The 19,493-nt window shown below is 43.3% G+C and overlaps 1 protein-coding gene across 4 annotated transcripts in view; it reads left to right on the plus strand.

The window, feature by feature from the left end:
- ntrk2a (neurotrophic tyrosine kinase, receptor, type 2a) overlaps window positions 1-13,217 on the plus strand; it is a 97,437-nt gene extending 84,220 nt beyond the window's left edge. For all 4 annotated transcript variants that reach the window (XM_030418271.1, XM_030418273.1, XM_030418270.1 and 1 more), the window contains 2 exons: window positions 4,810-4,968; window positions 7,892-13,217. In XM_030418271.1, coding sequence (XP_030274131.1) covers window positions 4,810-4,968; window positions 7,892-8,077 — 345 coding nt within the window. In that variant the 3' untranslated portion in view covers window positions 8,078-13,217. The remainder of the gene's footprint in view (window positions 1-4,809; window positions 4,969-7,891) is intronic.
- Window positions 13,218-19,493: the final 6,276 nt, after the last annotated feature.

Below are 19,493 nucleotides of genomic sequence, written 5' to 3' on the forward strand. Positions count from 1 at the left end.
ACAAGATTAGGATTAGGGCAAATAAACGTCCTAAAACGGGGACTTTAATTAGACACTCAGGGCAGCATTGCTTAAATAAACAACAGCATGTTGTGTTAAAAACCAATATGTCAACCATTTTCCTCTGTCTGAACCCGCCAGGAGAACGAGCTCCAAGGAAAAGACACACACAAACACACACAAACACACACACGCGATAGACACACAGGCAGACACCGGCATTCTTGGAAAGAGTTTCTGTTTCCATAGCAACACCGAGGGCAATTAAGGTAGGGTTCCTGTGTAACAAAGAGTGGGCGGAGTTAGTCACATAAGTCCCTCCCACACTCCCAGAATGCTTTCTTTTTCAACCCGGTGCAGCTGCCATGGAGACCGCAGCCTCCAGGAGGTCACTACAGAGATCCCACAGCCCTCTTCTGCTTTACTTTGCCTCTTTTTTCTTTTCTTTTTTTTTTTAAGGCTTTCCTGGAACACTCAGGCAGTGGTCGAGTTGAAATGATGCATATTTATAAGACGGGGAGGGAGGGAGGGAGGGAGACAGGCGGTGAGGGAAGGTGAGAACGAGTGAGACAGACTGAGCAGAGAGGGAGAGAGAGAGAGAGAGAGAGAAGGGAACAGCAGAGGACACAAAGACCGACGACAAAGCCGCTGACAGCAAAGAGAAAACAGAGAAAGAGCCGAAGACAGCGAGAGATGCGTCGTCTCCACTTCAGTGAGAATCTCTGGAAAATGTTTGGTCTTCCACTGTAAACGTGACTCTCTTAATATTTGATACCCTCTCCTGCCTAACGACAAGACGATTACATCTGAGGTTTCCCCTCCCTGCTTCTTCATTCGTTTTCTCTCCTCTGTTTCCTTTTTCCAATTCAGGCTTGTAAGAGCCGTTTGGAAAAGACTGCCTCTCTCTCTCTCTCTCTCTCTCTCTCTCTCTCTCTCTCTCTCTCTCTCTCTCTCTCTCTCTCTCCTCTCTCTTCTCTCTCATCTCATCTCTCTCTCTCTCTCTCTCTCGCTCATCTCTCTCTCTCTCTCTCTCTCTCTCTCTCTCAAGGCACAGCACTCACACAGGCAGTTAACAAACATTAAAACAAAAAATGTCTCCCAGCAGTTGAAGGGCCCGATATTAATATTTCAGGCCATCGGGGGAAATGATCAGCCGTGATGAATAAAACAAAAGACTAATGTAATGAGCAGGGTCAGACACATCAGTGCACAAGTACAGCCGGTAAACCATTAATAGAATAGACTGAACAATGTCTGTTTCATGTTCACCTGATATTTATTAAAAATAACGCCAAATTATGAAAACCCCAATATCTGAGTTTAGGTGATTGTGTCTCAAAAGCTTTCCATAAATCCGCAATAAGTTGGTCTCCCTCGTTCTTAGGAATGTGATTTGCCAAAATAATTGGTTGCATCATTATACATTACGATATTTTCAAGCTAGTAAAGACCGTTTCTGCTACAGACACATGTTTGTTTGTTTTTTATCAGTGCTACATAACCAAAGAAAACAGGGGAAAGGGGATGTGGTATTCCCTTTTGATCAAAAAAGGTTGAAAACCCACAACACCCAGAATGCACTGGGCCAATAAAGACCCTGCTGATAGGTGATGTGCTGTGAGCTGGGCAGTTGTTGGTTTTGGTTGGGAGTCTGTTTGGAAACAGGAAACAGTACAAGGCGACTGGTGATGAATGGTAAATGGACAGCCTACTGACCGCTCAAAGCACTTTAAAATGAACAATATCATATTACACTAAATTATGTTTCTGAAATGGTTTCATGCTAGAAAGAGACGACGAACATTATTGTGGTAAATATTATGGTATATGATCCTACAGTCGCCAGATGACATGTTTCAGGCTTTTGATGGCACAAATGTGGGGAGCTGATGAGGAGAAGTTATAAATTGTGCAGATGCAATATCAAACAAATTGTATTGATTCAAAGCTTGTTGAAAATGTGGTAAATTAGCTTTTAACTATAACAAACAGGAAGTTGCTGTAGCTGTAACATAATTCCACAGCAATAAATATTAGATTAAGTAAAGTTTGAGTTTCTAAATGTAATTGATATTAAGCTTAATTATCAATAATTTGATAATGTAGCTATGATTTGTCAGCAGAACGGTAACTTAACTGATGCGACTGCTTCATTTTGTCGACTGTTGTTGGGATCAGACACGTAACTACTTGTGGGATGTTTTGCTTCGCTGTGCTTCGCTTTGCTGCGTTTTGTGTGTCCGTACCTTTTTCACTCTTCATCTGAATTAGCTGTCGTTAGCTTTGTCTGTTCATTTAGCTCTGCTACAAAAACAGCTACACCCGACCGCTTTTTTGGTATTGTAACGGAAACTATGTGGCGCAGCTCATTCACCACTTAGCATTCCAGCTAGGTGAGGTGAACTGTAAGGACTCCTGAGCACAATGGAGCAAACTATGGGAGTAGAGAACATGGGAGTGATCTCAGACACAGAAATTGTGTTTTGACAGACACTATCACTATAACTGCAAGTTTGACAAAACATATCTAAAGAAAAGGTGTGTGTTGTAGTATTAACAGTGTTGTGGTGTGCATAATGTAATGCGGACGAACCATTTGTCGTGTTTTTTTTCCCACTCTTACATTGTAACCTGTGTGCCACACTGTTATGGTAATACTGCGCTCCATTATGGCCCTGCCAGGAGAGCATATTTGAATTTGCGAGAGGGAGAAAATGCAAATAACAAACAGACAAAGCAGCAGCGAGACAAAGTACCACAGGGAGAAAAGCGAGCGGCTGGTTATGAAGAGTTAGAGCTGCAAGAGATGGAGGCGGATACGTTTCCCCAGGCGCACCAGTGAACCTGATGGCTATCTATGTGGCCGTGTACATTTTATTACTCCATTAAATAACCCACTGACTAACAAAGAAACAGACCAAGTGTGGGTACCGAGCCATTAATAACACGCATAAACCTCAGAAAATGGATTGTGCTATCTGTGTGGAGCGATGGAGCGCAGATCGGTCGCTAGATTCATGCTCGGAGGAGGAGTGAAGGGAGGAGGGGAGGCCCGATGTAGGGAGAGCAGCGTCTGTACACAGTGTTGGGCTTCATTCAGGTTCACTTTGAGCAGGTTAAAAAGTCAAGCACTGGCATGTCTGCTGCGATAGGTTTATCTTCAAGGGGAATTCCAGTATTTTAGTCCAGTAGATCACCTCAGCTGAAAGCCATGACACGGCTGCAACGCGATCTTTTGATCAACTACGACCGACAACAAAGTGACGCCCATTAAAAGTGCCTGTTTTTGCTACTGACAGGCTGAATTTGTGGATCCAAGTGTCTGACAAAATGATGCAAACGACACCTCTGAGACAGACCTTTTTGTTAAACAATGATGAAAACAAGGACAAGTCTTGTTCTGAAATCTCTGAAGGTGAGCTGACACAGTTGTCGTCACATCTACATTGTCAAAATCAGCTTAATATTCAGCCACGACTTTGGAAATAAATACTTCCCGGCAGTTCCTCTCATTAACTCATGTTTTCTCAGAGACTCACCTTGATTGGAGAGCATTACTTATCCTTGAGCGAGACTTCTGGTTACTAAAAGGATCGTATTATTTAACAAAAAAAAGGTTTCTGTTTTTGTCAGACACTTAGAATAACACCTTCGGCCTTCCAGTGGCAAAAACAAGCACTTTAAACAAGCGAAACTTTGCCCGTCGCAGTCACGTTGCAGTCGCTGAGACCATGTCGTGGCTGCCAGCTGATTCGATCTACTGGACCACTTCCAAAACTTCCGGTGGATATGAATCATTAACACAACAAAACATGTAAATGTAGCGGCCAGGTTTGACCCAGCTGTGTGCTTGATGACGAGGGGCTTACTCACCTTTTGTCCCTTTGATGAAAGATTTTTCTGAAGGTCCCAGCCCATGAGACAGACAGACATGAATCATCAGTGTTTATGAACAACAGCAGAAACGAGCAAACGAGCGCACCAATCAAACGGGCCCTGAAGGCTCGGTTCAGATTAGAGCTAATGAAATGACCAAATGTCTCTCAGAGTAGCTGTGAGGTTAGCCGTCTGATTCCTGCTTACTGCGACGTTTAATTTAAGTTTAATTAAATTGTATTTTGATTAATTGAATTTCAGTCACGTGGGACGGGAACTTTACACATCATCCATACTGTAATAGTTTATACTCTATCAGATATTTATGAATAATGCACGACTGCTAACTTTCTGCTGACGCTCACAAACTGGCTCATGCATTTTTAAAAGCACACATTTGACTGTTTACCTGATCTAGGAGCTTTTATTTTGCTTCTGGATCAGTTACGTCTTCACGTTTATTCTGTAATTGTGATCAGCAAATGATTAATTACCACTTGCCGTGTGAGCTCAACGGCACATACGTAAACTCTCTTTTCTTCGAGGGAATAAAAGCAATTCATACATTTCTTAAGTTAAATCGAATTCTACACCGTCACGGAGATGATGCAATCTAATGTGCCAAACCTCCGTCACTTAAACGCCTCAGGCAGCAGTTTTGAAGGAGTGAGACATTTGCAGCGGCGCTTTAAAATGTATTGAAATTGGGTGAGAGAAGCCTTGTGAGGAGTTTGAGAAGCTGCATGACCGTGCATTTTAAATGCATGATGCTGAAGAATAGAATTTAATAGAGAGGAAAAAGAATAGAAAGCAAAAAGATGTCCGTCCTGAGATTCGATGAAACTGAAGATACTTAACAACTCCCTGCAACTTTATTTCTCCCGTTTGCTGTGAACTCTACTGACTTTTCATTCTCTCTCTGTGTGCTCACAGGTCGGAGGTCACACCATGCTGCCAATCCGTTGGATGCCCCCTGAAAGCATCATGTACAGAAAGTTCACCACAGAGAGCGACGTTTGGAGTCTAGGGGTCGTTCTCTGGGAGATCTTCACCTACGGGAAGCAGCCTTGGTACCAGCTCTCCAACAACGAGGTACAGAATAAATCACACATTCTGAAATTGCACTGTTTTTTTTTTTTTTATTCCACTTCTGAACGCAAGCGGCAGACACAAAATCAAAGATGCTTTGAACAGGCATCCAACTAGCGGAGGTAATTGATTCAACACAATGTAGAAATCTCCACCAAAAGAATCGAAGTCAAAAAGTGAAAAACAACACAACTTGATTTTGTAAACGGCACCGCTGAAGCACCGTCAGCTTAATAAGTGATGGCAAACAAGATGTTGCAGCCCGGAGATATCAGCGAACAGCAGTTAAAAATGAAACTAAATATTTGATCCGTTCAGCGTACACGTTTCTCGAAGGTACCGTTTACATAGTGTGAATGCTTTGGCCTGAGTTATCTCATTATATGAAGTCAAGGCAAATAACTTAGAAACTCGATAAGTTGTGAAGCATTTCATTGTATCTTGGATTCATCCTGACAAACATTGTAACAGTCCAAGAGTATTAACGTGTCATACAATGCAAACATTGTGGCAGCACGCTTTTATTTTGAAAGTCTAACCAGACATAGGTGCGGGGAGAGCGTTTTGTTTCCACCGGTGTCCATTTGTTGGCTGTTTTGCTGGTTTCTCAGCAGGATTTAACAAATATTACGGAACAGATTTCCAACAAACGTAAAAGTTGTACGGGCCTCAGTCTGGAATAGACTCCAATAACGTTTGTGCAGATCCATGTTGTTTTTTTTTTTACACTCTTTAGAATGATAAATAATGAATCTTGATGAAAAAACTGCAGTATTTAGATGGCTGCCATCTATGAGTGAGTACAGAAGAGGACTGTTGGTCATTGTCGCAGGTATGCGCTCTACTGAGTGCCAATCTTGCTTTGTTTTATTATTTAGAATGGCTCAAAAAAAAGGTCCTCGTTCTTTGTCCTGAGTGTTTACGTGTATTTTAAGGTCTTGATTTAAATCCTGTTATATAAGTACTTTAAATCCAGCGTGCAGCGACACAGCCACTAACAAGAGGAAATGTTTTTTAGAGATTTTTATACTTTATATTTCATATTTGCTCATGCTGCCACAGCTGCACAGCAGTTTCTCTTGAGATTAAGTTCTATTTCATTTTTAATAATAATCAGCAGGGCTGCAACCAACAATTTAAGTTTATTAACTATTTATTAACAATACTCTAAAGATTCTTTTGATTGTTTGTTTTGTAACATAATTAGAATTAACGTTCTCTAAAAGCCTGAGACCGCTTATTTCACCAAACAAACGGCAATGAAAATTAAAGATATTCAATCAAGATGGAAATGAAGCAGATAGAAGCAGGAAATTGTCACTGGAGAATTTTTGTCTTGATAAATGACAAACAATTATGACATGGTTATAATAGGTAATAACATTAAAACATCCACAGGTAGTAGCACACCTGTGGATTAGCCAAACATGTTTTGAGTTAAATTTCTAATTTCAGCGGAGAGCTAAAAGTTTCCATACATATATCAGACTGAACCTTTGGGGGAGATCTGTCAAAATGATGCACAGTATACTCAGAATATGTCTACTGAGAGGGTCATAGGGTCACATGGGCTCTTGGTTTTTTAAAGACACGTCATAAAGCTGCAAAGAGGAGCTTGAACAAGCACTACTTTTACTATTCAAAGCAACAAAAAGCATAAAATATTAAGTGTCTGACTTATTACTCATACACTCAATCACACACAGCCAGTCCAAAATGTCTTCAGAGTGTTTCAGTGTAGATAAAGAGGAGCTGCTCCGTATCAGCCAGAGAAACAAACACAAAGCAACAACTGCGTAAATGTATTAATAACTACGTAAACAATCGACAGTCTCTTCTGAATAATCCATAAATCTTACAAACCTTCCCCTTTACTACTCTCCGGGTCTTGACCCAGTTTCCGGAACAGAACACCCGTCTCAACAGCCCTTCAACCCTTCACCTTCACCTTCACCCTCGACAACCTCATGATGAACTCAACTCTGGTTACAGCTTTTCTAACTGTGGCAGCAGCCCACTTTTTTCTCCTGAATCACTCTGGTTACATCCAGAATAAACCTTTACCCTCCTCCACGGCCTTCTTTTCCCGTTTACATCTTTTAAAGATCTCTGCTGTTTCACAGTTCGCTCACCTTCTGACCCAAATCTGATGCCTCAGATATCTTTTTACACAGGATGTGGAGTCTTCTTGGAGATTTATCCATTATTTATCCCCTCTCACGCACTGATAGCAGTAAAATAGGTAGCTGCTTTATTAGCAGAATGTTGACACTCGTACAAACTGGATCCTTAATCATGTAGAGATATTGAACGATAATCTTCAACTAATCTTTTGGATTGGATTTCGTGGCAGTTTTTGAAAAACACAGCAGCTTTTTGGGAGTTTAACAGAAGCCATTTGTTGGTATTCACACACACAAACACACACAACCTGCTTAATTATTCACAAGCTATTAATGATATAGATGTTTTCCAAACTGCTGCCAGAGAATAATACATTGATGTGCATGCTAAACAGTTGCTTATTTTGTCTCACCTTAAACAAGTAGTTTTTTTTACCAAAGCAAACCATTGTGTTTATTTTGCCGAACCAAGTAGATTTTTGTGTTTTTTTTTGACAAACCATAAAAATGTTGTTTTTTGACAACCATCATAACGGTCCAGAAGTCTGAATGTTTCATACAATTTATTCTGAAAGTCTAACCAGACATAGGTGCAGGAAGAACGCCGTAGTTTAAAGCTTGAGGCCTCTGAACAAGCTGCCGAGTTTGACGAGCTGTTGAAAACTGTATGAAAACCTCATCATGCAGCAGCTCCGTCATCTTCACTCGAGTTTTGAACATTTCAGCTTGAATCCCTGCAGTTTGTTTTTTTTGTTTGACTACCGCTGATATCAAACCTGCTGTCTATCTTTCTTCCTCTGCAGGTGATAGAGTGTATTACCCAGGGCAGGGTGCTGCAGCGCCCCAGGACCTGCCCCAAAGAAGTGTACGATCTGATGCTGGGCTGCTGGCAGCGAGAGCCGCACATGAGACTCAACATCAAAGAAATCCACGGCCTGCTCCTCAACCTGGCCAAGGCCTCACCTGTATACCTGGATATACTGGGCTGAAAGCAGGAGGAGGAGGACGGAGCAGAGTTTCTGGATGTGTGTGTTACTGTATCCAAGTGCGTCTGAGGTTGCTTGCATGTGTGTGTGTGTGTGTGTGTGTGTGTGTGTGTGTGTGTGTGTGTGTGTCAGGGTGGACACGGTGACACCTGCGAATGACGTGTGCGATGCTCGTGCGAGTGTGCGTGCGCGCAAGGTGCCGCTGTACAGGATGTGAAGCTATTATCGAACTCTTAAAGGCAATCAAAAAACCCCTCGACCTGTCCCCCAATCGCCTCGCTCCTTCCTTCCTGCCAATTTCCTCTCCTTTGTGCATCTCTTCTACCTTCTCCTCCTTCCTCCTTCCCGAAGAGACATTTACTGAGAGCGATTTAACTTTGGAGAGAGTGGGGGTGAGGAAAAAAGAAAAAGCTTCTCACTTCTTTTCCGATGCTTTAAAAACTGACTGGGGCTGAATTGATGAAACCTGATTAACAGGACTTTAAATTTAGAGACTCATCCCTCGCTGGACTCGTTTTCAACATCCGGTGTGGGGGGGGAAGAGGATCACCCGAAGCTTCGATTCTTTTTGCCTGTAAATATGAGACTGTACGACGGTGAGACGTTTTCAGAGGAAGTGGCTCCGTGCGACGCGGAGCCGTGAAGACACTGTGTTTCCCCCCCCCCCCTCGCCCTGTCTGTCTCTCTGTCTGTCTTGTCTTGCTTGTCTGTCTCTCCGAACTTGTACATGAGTATTAATGTCCGCATTCATCCAACATTGGCCTGTGGGGGGACAAAAAAAACAAAAAACCCCAACACAGGTGCACACAAACAGTGCATTTGACTGTAACGAGAATGACGACGAGGAAAATGATGGGGGAAGTAAAAAGAACAAACACACGATCTGGTTGAAAAAGACACAAAAATCACAAACAATTCAGTGCCTGCTCGAGATGAACTGGACTGCTGGTGGTGAACATGATACCCCAGGAGGACGGCTGAGGTATTCTAACTACACACTACATCGGGAATGCCAAATACTAGAAATGTAAAGAAAAAAAACAAAAGGTTGATCCATCTGGCAGTGATCTACATTATCTCCTCATGCAACAGACATGATAATAAGGGATATATGCACTCGTGTCTGCATTTCACCACTGCTTCTCTGTTCTGTATATTTACTTTACTCAGGCCTACAAACACACATACACACACACACACACACACACGGTAACATGATGACTACTTTACCCTCCCTCAGAAAAGTGACAGATGCTTCACTTGTGATGTCAAGCGCTCGTGTCGGAGGGTCAATTGATTCACTTGTCCGCAGCTGTCCAACGATCGTGAAGGCTGAGTGGGGGGGGCTGAAGAGGGGAAGGGCGAGGAGGTTCGCAGAGGACGGAGGCTGGGTCTGTTTTTGTTTTTTTTTGAGTGGTCGGGATCTTGGAGTGTGGGCGGTGGCGCTGTGGAAGGTGTGGTTCGTTTGGTCAACCCCATATTAAATCATCAAGGCTCTCAGCACTCAGACATCCTTGAAAACCACATCTGCGCGAGAGGGGGGGGGATGCATGCAACACACACACACACACACACACACACGCTGTATACCTTATCCAGTCATCCCACACACACACACACACTGGAAGACACTCAAAACGAGCCGAGAAGGAAATTGAATTGTGCATGTTTTATTATTTGAGCGGTGCAGTGCTTTAGCCAGGCCCCCGTCCACTGTAATGGTGTAATGTATATTTCATTACAGCCTAATGGGCTCCATTAGCACAGTCTCCTCACAGACATTCAAGACTTATTGTTTTATGGCTGAGAAGGAAGGAAGGATGGAGGGATGGAGAGGGAGAGGTGAAGGAGAAGAAAAACCATAGAGAGACGCTGGGTTGGAAGTGGAGGGGAGAGGTAATAACGCATATTTTGAAGAAATGGGGAGGAAAGGGAGAGAGTTCAGAACGGAACGGGGGAAGCAATGGGGTAGAAAAGGAGGAGGTACGAACGGGTCACGGAGGGGAAAGATTGAAGGAGGGAGAAGGCGAGGAGGAAAGAGAGGAGGTGTGAATGTCCTCAGGGAGAGAGTGAAAGTGAGCATCCATCATTAGTGCGGCCCGCAAATGTTCTCCACAACTTCACGCTCCCGTCGCATTCCTACAGCTGGCCTCAAACACACACACACACACACACACACACACACTCATTTTTACTGGCAGTCCACCAAACAGCTTACACTGAAAATAAACTCAATAATGCACCACACATCCCCATTATTGAGAAACCACTTCACTCACTTACAGGACAGCTCACATCTCTGGTCAGGAGTCTCACGGACACTCTGTATATATACACACACACACATACACACACACACACACACACACACACACACACCACACGACATGACAGCATGCAAGGAAAAGACACATTCAATGTTCGTTTTTCTGCATTTAACTGGAGCATATTTTACTCTTTACGGACGCTCATGATCACGTGCGGTTTCACTGACAGCCATTCTTAATTCGATGTAAAACATCAATCTGGAAATATAAGTCTTATTTGTTTATTGACAACAGCACTTGATGGTATTGATGTTTGTGAACTTGAAGATGTTGATTTTATTGATTTTATTATTTATAACTTAAGAAGCATTTTGTACATTTCTTTCTATATCTGAGGTTGCCTTTTGCAACAACAAACTGATATTGATCACTGGTTTAATTGATTATGTTACGATAATAACCTTGAGTGTTTATGTATTTTTATGTCGGGCTCCCTCCTAGCAGCGACCTAGCCTGCACTCGTGCGCTCTACAGCAGGGATGGATGTCTCACCGCCGTCTGCCACATTTGTGGATTTAGTGTGACATGTCGTGAAATTAGCGTCACCTGTCGGGGTGTAGAATGCGAGGGGGGGGGGTTAATGGCTGCTGCTTTGACGAGGCAGGCTAACAAGGTCCTCGAAATCCATCCCCGCTGTACAGCCGAGTGGAGTTTGCACCGAGTGAGTCGCACTCAAAACTTTGTGAGCCACACAACGACTCTTGTGCAATAACAGAGGGCAGGGGTGTGCGAGGGCCTGTGTGCGAGCAGCGCTTCTTTTTCTTCGAACGCCTCCGATGTCAAAAGGAGTGAGAGCAGGTCGAAGTGACATCCCAGCTGGCTGCACTGTGTGCGTACATACCTGCTGCGTTTTTCTTCTTCTTCTTTTTTTTTTTTTTTTTTTTTTACAAAAGAAAACTAAAAAAATTATAGCGAAACGCGTCGAGCTGGACGGCGGTGATGTTTTGACAGAGGGAGAAGCTGTGAGAGGGGTGTTTGTTTTGATGAAGACTTGTCAGTGAAAAAACGCTGGAGCACTCTGTGAGACTTCGGCTGTCTTCGCATCGATGCCTCAGATCAAAACGCGTTGGCCAGACAAAGACAAACGGGAAAGGAGGAACAACAACAACCGCTGTATGAGTGGACACCTCGGAAAACAGGAGGGACTGACAATCACAGACTTCTACTCTTTCTCTCTCTTCTTCAAGTGACCTACTGTAAAATAGACTACTCAACCAACTTTCCTCTTCTATGCTGCCTATACTGTACGTGATAGTCTTAAACTTTGGTCTCTAAAAAGTGCTACTTTTTTCCTTTTTTTGTTCTCCTTTTTTTTGTAAAAATGAAATAACAGCGAGAGGAATGAACAAAAATACATGTACAAATGTGAATAAGCTGCTGAGAGAGATAAGCGTCACACAAACTTGCTGTGTCCGAGACTGTGTCGGTATCTAGATTGTACTATTTTCTCCTTTAGACTTTAGAAGTGGAGGGCAGAGGAATGGCGTGGCTTCACGGGACTCACAGATACACAAAAACGACATGCAGCTGACCCCCGGGGAGGATGCAGAGCGGCGTTTACACTATCTCCCGGCGGTGTGTGTGTGTGTGTGTGTGTGTGTGTGTGTGGAGAAGGCTGATTGGGCGTCAGGAGGGATTCAGACTGTAGCCAAATCTTAGCTCAGATGCACTGAGACTCAACAGAGGCATCAGGAATTGATCTGTCGTCGCCGTTTCACCAATCCATGATAAATGACTTTACCCGGTCACGTCGGACTATGGCAGCTAAGATTTATGGAATCACTCGATTGCTTTATTACCGTCTCCGAAATCAGCCTTCTGCGCGACATAACCTAGTAAAGCCTGCAGAAGTATATCAGCAATATTAACGGATATTCTCTTTTCCTTTTTTTTTTTTTTTTTTAAACCTGTCGCCTCACCGCAACACAAATGCTGGGCTGAGTTTGGGGCTAAAAAAAAAAACAAAAACGTGTGAGTCTGCTAAACCGAAGCATATTCCACACACACAGATAACACATCGCGACTTTGATCCATATCACATTTAATCCCCCCCCCCCCGTCGCTCTCTCACAACCCCCTCACATCACAGTCTAAGCTAATAGAGCCGAAATATCACAGAGGTCATCTCTTGAGATTAACTTTGTGCTCGGATGCTTCTGGAGCCCCAACGCCCTGAAGAATGTGATACCACGAAAACTGCTTCTCTGCAAAAAAAAAAAACAAACTCAAAACTGAAAAAAAAAGCCACAAGGAAAAAATGAAAACTGTGATTTGCTATATGCAGTATTTTCAGTGACAGTATTTTTGGGTTTCGTGCTGTTTGTCTCTGTGTTTTCGAGGGGTTTCGTCGCTGCCGCCGTTGGCAGACAGTAACGGAAAAAGGATTTTGGATGTTTTGTGGATTGTAGAAGGTTTTAAAAATAGGACAAGGGGGTGAAAAAAAAAACAACAAAAAAAAGGCTGTACGGTTTCTGTATGACACTATTTCTATGCCTACAAGTGTAAGAAAAAGCATCAGTATTGCAAAAGCACACAAGGTGAAATTAAACAAGCTTGGAAACGCTCCGACTGATTGCAGCCAACGTCTGTCTTTGCAATGTTTCGGGTTTTGTCGACGCACACACAGAAACACACACCAAGAGGGGAACTTGTACAGTCATACAGTGAGTCATGATGGTGGTGATGATGATGATGATGATGATGATGATGATGATGATGATGAAGATGAAGATGATGATGATGATGATGTGATTTCTCTCTGAACGTGGACCAGTCTGTCGTGATACAATGTAATTAATAAAAAGTGTCATGTCACATCAACGCTCCTGCCAAGTGAATATACTGAAAAGTTATGTGTGTGTGAGTGTGTGTTTGTAACCGTGGGGGGGGGGGTTTGTAAGAAAGAACAGAAAGAAGTACTCGGGCACGCTCCCGGGTGGAGTGAGAGAAACAGAAACAAAAAAGAATAACGCTAAATTGAATTCAGTGAGAGAGCTGGAGTGTCGCTGCATCTCTCTCGTTTTATTAATCCCAATATAAATCCAGCGTCTTCAAGGAAAAGAAAGAAAAACACTTGCTTGGTTTTGCAGATTAGGAGCAAGCGGAGGGGGCTTCTTTTTTCTTTTTTTTTTTCCCTCTCCGCAGCGGAATCGTACGAGCAAATTGGACAGGAGAGCGCGTCTAAATCCCTGATGCAATTAAGCAACAGCTGAATTAATATGTTCTTTTCACAGAGAGCACTGTCTACAATTTATCCTTTAATAAAAACGTCACTGGGAGAGGGGGAAATGAGAAATGCACGAGGCGGCACAAAATTCACCTTGTTGTGAGAGTGTGTGTGTTTTGCAAGGGAGGGAAAGGGAAAGACTCAGTGTGTGTGTGTGTGTGTGTGTGTGTGTGTGTGTGTGTGTGTTGTATGAGTGTTAAGAAAGCCAGCAGCAGCAGCAGCAGCAGTAGTAGTAATGCTCTCCTCTCTGGAACTCCTGCACTCAGCACTTCAACCTCATAAATAACACTCTTAATCAACGGACACGCTCACTCACTCACGCCGGTCGTACGGATCAGAGGAGGATGTACGAGTCGTGCTTCCCGGGGAAGACAAACAAGGAAGAACTGCTGACACTTTTTTTCCGAGGACTCAAAGGACAAGCAAAACAAGATTTCCCTGAGTTTTAAATCCAGCTAAAACATCTTTGTCGCCGCGGCCTCCCCCTCCGTTCGTTCTCCCTCAGGACAGCATTACTACACACTCGATCTCAATTAATACACGCTTAACCTCAATAATTGAGATCTAAAACTGTTCATCTTGGAGGGGGGTGAAGAAAAAAAAAAGCAACTGTAGGCGAGACCGAGGCACTCAAGAGCATATAAGTAATTTCCTTTAGTAAATTTAATTAATTAAAACTGATTCGCTTTAAGTAAGTTTTAAGCAATGCTAATTAGGTTTTTGGCAGTGTGTAAAGGCTGAAGTTCGGGCCTGAGCTTCAGTGTAAATAAGGTTTGACCCGCGGATCATTAAGGAAATGTTTTCAGATGCATGAAATGGATCCGTCTGCATTAGGGATGTCGTGATGGCACCAATATGGATGATAAGCAACAAATATTGATGTTGCGTTTATGTTGCATCCAGTGCAGATGTCCGGCTTCGATGATCGTTTGTTTATCAGTTTATCTGGTTGGCCTTTCAGTGTTAAATCAGTGTAACTGTTGTTTTTGGACGCTTCAGTGTAGTTATTGTTGCAGACGCTCTCTCCACCTCCCAACGCTCGTATTTTGAATGTAGATGAAAAAAAAAGAGACAAAAACAAAGTTTACAAGAGCATTTTTTTCAGATTATCGTGAATTTTGGGGGGGCCACAATAATACTATAGTTAAAATCTGTATTATGGATTAAGGAAATGTGTCTGATATGACCTTTCACATCTGTGGTTACACAAAAAAAAAAAAAACAAACAGCGTCACAACGCCGCGCGAAGTCTGTCCCTATCCAAAGGCTCCTCCAAATACAGCTCACAAATGGGGCCTCGTTTTCCCTCTTTTTGGAGGATTGACCGCGATTATCTTTCGTGGCCTCACATATCCCAAGATTCTTAGCGCACCTGAAAATGAAGAAAGAAAGAGTGAAAATGGCGACATCGCGTGGCGTAGATCGTCACTTTCGCGGACCTGGGAGGCAAAAATTGTGAGGTAAGGGTAAAACATCTGGTGATGCAACCAGGAAATGCTCCAAAGGCTAGACCGTCCCATTAAACAACGGCTGACGCGGTTAACAAGGTCTCTCCGAAGGACTCGCCTTTGAAGACCGCAAAGGCCGGGTCCTTCGAGGGATTCAAAACCTGAATTGAGACACAGCATTTGTCTCTCCACACTTGGAACGCCACCATCATGGTTCTGCCGGTCTCTTCATCCCTCCAAGCCTCTCCTCATCTTCGACTTTTTGGCCAGGTGGTTGGTCCCAACCCTCGAACAACGCCATTGGTCCCTTGTGCCATTCTCAGACCTCCAATTGGTGGCTGCCAGTGCCTGTAACAAAATGAAGCGGGTCTCCAGGTGCAGGCTATCAACCAATCAAGTGAGGTAACGGGGAGTTGCAGACAAACCAGTTAGTAATAAAACCCTGCAATGAAAAACAAACTTGTGCAAATAAAAACACAGCACGCGACAATATTAAATACAGAAAACAGTCACTTCTGCCCTTTGACTTGTGCATCAGAGGTTTCAAATTTCCACATCACAAAATCACCAACGAAAAATAAAGCAAAGCGCGATCAATCATCTCCTCCACTGCATAAAACACGTACGCGGGTTCTTGTTGCCAGCAAACCCGTTGATCCTGGCGAACACTCCTCTCCTGCACCGGCTTCGTGTTTCTCTGGCAGTTTTTAGAATTTAAAATATTCCCAGATTTTCAGCACAGAGTCACTTCACTTTTTTTTCCATTAGTTACATCTGATTGCCCGCTTGCACACGCAGTCCCGCTCCACAAGTGCGTTTTGAAGAGATTCTGAAGCGGCCACTTTGCGGTTAGATTACATTTCTAGATTTGCCGCTCCGAACCATAATTTGGAGACTTCTGGCGAAAGGCTATCATCACTTCAAGCGTGTCTTGCGGCAGGTAATAGCTGCTCACAGACCGGATCGCCTCTGCTGTGAATATTGAAGCAAAGACACCAGAGTAACTTATTACTCCTCCTCTGTTGTAGCGAACACTATAAACAGCCGTTCAGTAGCCAAGCAATTATGCAGCAGTGTGATGGTGGGAGCACAATGCCGCCCCGTCTTTAACGTTGCAGTGGCATTAAAACCCTGTGTTTCACCGGAGACCCCAAAAATCACCATTATATACAAACTGACATTTACATCAGCCTCCTGAAAACACACATCACATTTTTTGAAGGCATTTTTCTTTTCTTTTCTGTCAATAAAGCTCTATTATCGCCTCGTTTCCCTCCCTTGCCTCCCTGCCATCTTCATAATTGCATCTATTTGTAAGTCAAGTAAAGATTTAAAGCACTTCATATTTAAAGTGTCAAAAGGCTGCACCGTGTAATTTATGAGCGTGAAGTGACAACCGCAGCTCATGAGAGAAGTTGATGTGCTCCAGCTCGTTATAGAAAAAGAGAGAGACCTTTGCGAGGGCGCTTCACCGACGGGGATCCCATCTTCAGGATGGTCAGGCAAAAAAAAAAAAAAAAGGAAGAGTAAACATTGATAAGGGAATGGAACATAAACAAAACTGAAAGGATAAACACAATAACAATGTGTCAACAGCGTCAACGCTGTCGGTATCGACAACAAGGTCATGACAGGAACAAACAGCTGGTGCAGAGACGTTTATGACCGAGAGGGAGGAAAAGTCAAAGACCACAGAGGATCCTGACGCTGCTCAATCTGTGGCATCATGATAGAGTTGTAGAAAATCCTAGAGGGGAAAATAATAAGCATTACGTTGACCACAAATAACATTTACTCATGATCGGCAACAATCAAAGGAAACAAAACTAAAAGTATCGTGTGGTAGATGTGGGGATCCGTGAAGGTAAAGCTTGGTTGAGGCTAGTCTAGTTAGTTAAACAAACCCACCTTGCTCAAAACTACCAAGCGAGCTAATGCTAACTTATCAGTGTTTAACAGATCAGTGAATCAAATGTTTTAATCCCTACAGTTTATACTCTGTGCTCTCCTCGACTCCCAGTGTTTTTTCCTCCAGAGCCAGTTGATGCTAATAGAGTCATCTGTTAATCAAGACCACTGATATCTGTCCCTCCACTCCAGAGTGGTAGTACAACTAATCACACAGCAAACCGTGTTATTTGTCCATCATTCAAATCTAAAGTTCTCCAATAAGCACAAATGCTACAAACACAGATGACTGGTCATGATCTGTGACTCGAATAGCTGAGACGCCGAGCAGGCAGCTCACAGATGTGACTCAAAGCCGCCACACCCTTAATTATGCATAACTTTGAGTCTTAATGTAATTCAAACGAGTGAGTTAAATTAGCCATGGAGACCGCCTTGTTTTGTTTGTAACGGGCTGTCAGTACATTTAATCTGCTGGATATTTTAGACACACAGATTTGGACTCGCTTTTGGAGGCAACTTCAAGTTGTCATTGGAGGAACTGCAGTTTTTGGTACATCCATGACGGCTTTCTTTTTGCTTGACACTCAGTCATAGTGTATATTCCTTCTTCTTGTTTCTTGTCTTCTTATTCGTTGTGTTTTTGGTGTTTAATGGTGGCTGAAAATCCGTTTTGTAGGTGAATAACCGGCGCTTGGACTGGAGTGAGGATCACAACAGTTTTACTCCCGCCACTGACGTATGCTCTCTGTATAGTGCGTCATCGTCTTTAAAGTGACAGTCTGGGTCGAACGCATGTACTGTTGCATCCCTTGTGTTATTTTAAGGTACGCTGATGACACCTGGTCGCCACAATATGCAATGTAGAGACAATGACAAATGATGGGGACAAAAACACACCACATCAAGAGCTTATTATGATCAAATTGGGCTGAAAACATAAAAGATGGAATTCGAAGCTCAGATGAGTGGTGAGACATCTAATAAGGTGATAACTCTGACTGCACCAAAGACAATATCCCAGCTCCTCTCAGCACAGAGAATAATGGCCGCCCAAGACAGGGCTTAGTGTCTTTATCAAGCTTGCTGCACATCAAAGCCTCAGTAATGCCGTTACTAACTATAGCCTGCCTCTGCCTTAATACTATACTATTAGCTGTGGCCTCATCCCCAGAAGATCTGAAAGCACCGGAGAGAACAACTGTTGCTCAGAGGAAATGTGTCATTATTACAGAAACACGGGCTTGGAGAGAAAACACACAACATTGTTTCAGTGGAGACAAAGACGAGGCGAGCCGAGGCCGCCACGTAATGACGTGGACAAATTAGACATTTTTAAAAGAATGACAGGCTATCATTAGTGGTTAATCCCCTCGCCGCTGCACCTGTGTGATGACATCATCGGCACCGCAGGGAGACGTGGCGGGGGGGTGGATGAGTTCCCCGGAGAACAATACGATAATGATTATTGTTCCCCGCTGCAAACAGGAATATACAGTAGAGCACAATGAATGTTCTGTCTGCAAAATATTATTTAGTTCGAACATATTCAACCGAAAATGACTTGACTGTCTTTACTTGTGTCCTCACACAAAGAGGAGGTGAAAGAAACTCAACTTTTTTCCTTTTGGTTATCACTGAAGGTCAACGTAACGTTAGCTCGCAAATGTTACACTAGCAAGCTGACGTTACGCGAGCTACTAAATCTAAACTTTAGCTCACCAATCAATAAGTAAAATGGCCACCTTGGCGTAACGTTTTCATCCCTTGAAGGTCCATCGGTCGACTCCGACGTGCAAAAGCTGAGCCAGTGTTCACCCGCGTCTTGCTGTCATACAGGGCGCTGCAGGGATGATGGATTTCTCTAGGCTTACCCAGAACTCCTCAGAACCGCCCTGGTTCCCCTCGACAAAAATCCTGTGGGATTAAGATAATGATACTTAGATTATGATCAGAAACATCCCTCACAGATCTTAAACCATTAATAAAAACCAGCATTGCAAAAATTCTAACTGATTTGTGTTCCTTTGGCACTTTATTGGCTGCCTTCCATCCTACTCCGCCTCTGGATTGGCTCAACCTGATATTCTTACCGTGACTGAAAGCAGTCTGACTCCTCACGCCTAAATCTGACTGACCCAGCCAATGGAGGCGACCAATCAGAGGCAGAGTAGGACGGGTTTTTGCAAGAAAAGCAGATGGATCCATAATAACGGAGCCTCAGCGGATGGAAATGATTAAATTGCTATTTCCTTCTGCAGATTTTTTTTAAAAAGTGAGTTGAAATTTGCATTAGTTAAGATGAAAATGAACTCTCAAGTATGTGACTTTGGCAAAACTCCTTTTTTCTTCTTGCCTGAATCAAACCAGGAGCAGGACTCAGATGTAAACCCGGCTGTCTGGTGATAGTGTACAGCCATCCTCCACATGGACCCGCTCCCAGTGACTTGATTCTGTTACAAAGCTAAACGCTAAAGTTGCTGCCACTGAACATAATCCTGGCAGAATCC

Source organism: Sparus aurata, chromosome 5 (genome assembly GCF_900880675.1).
Source record: "Sparus aurata chromosome 5, fSpaAur1.1, whole genome shotgun sequence".
NCBI classification, from domain to species: domain Eukaryota; kingdom Metazoa; phylum Chordata; class Actinopteri; order Spariformes; family Sparidae; genus Sparus; species Sparus aurata.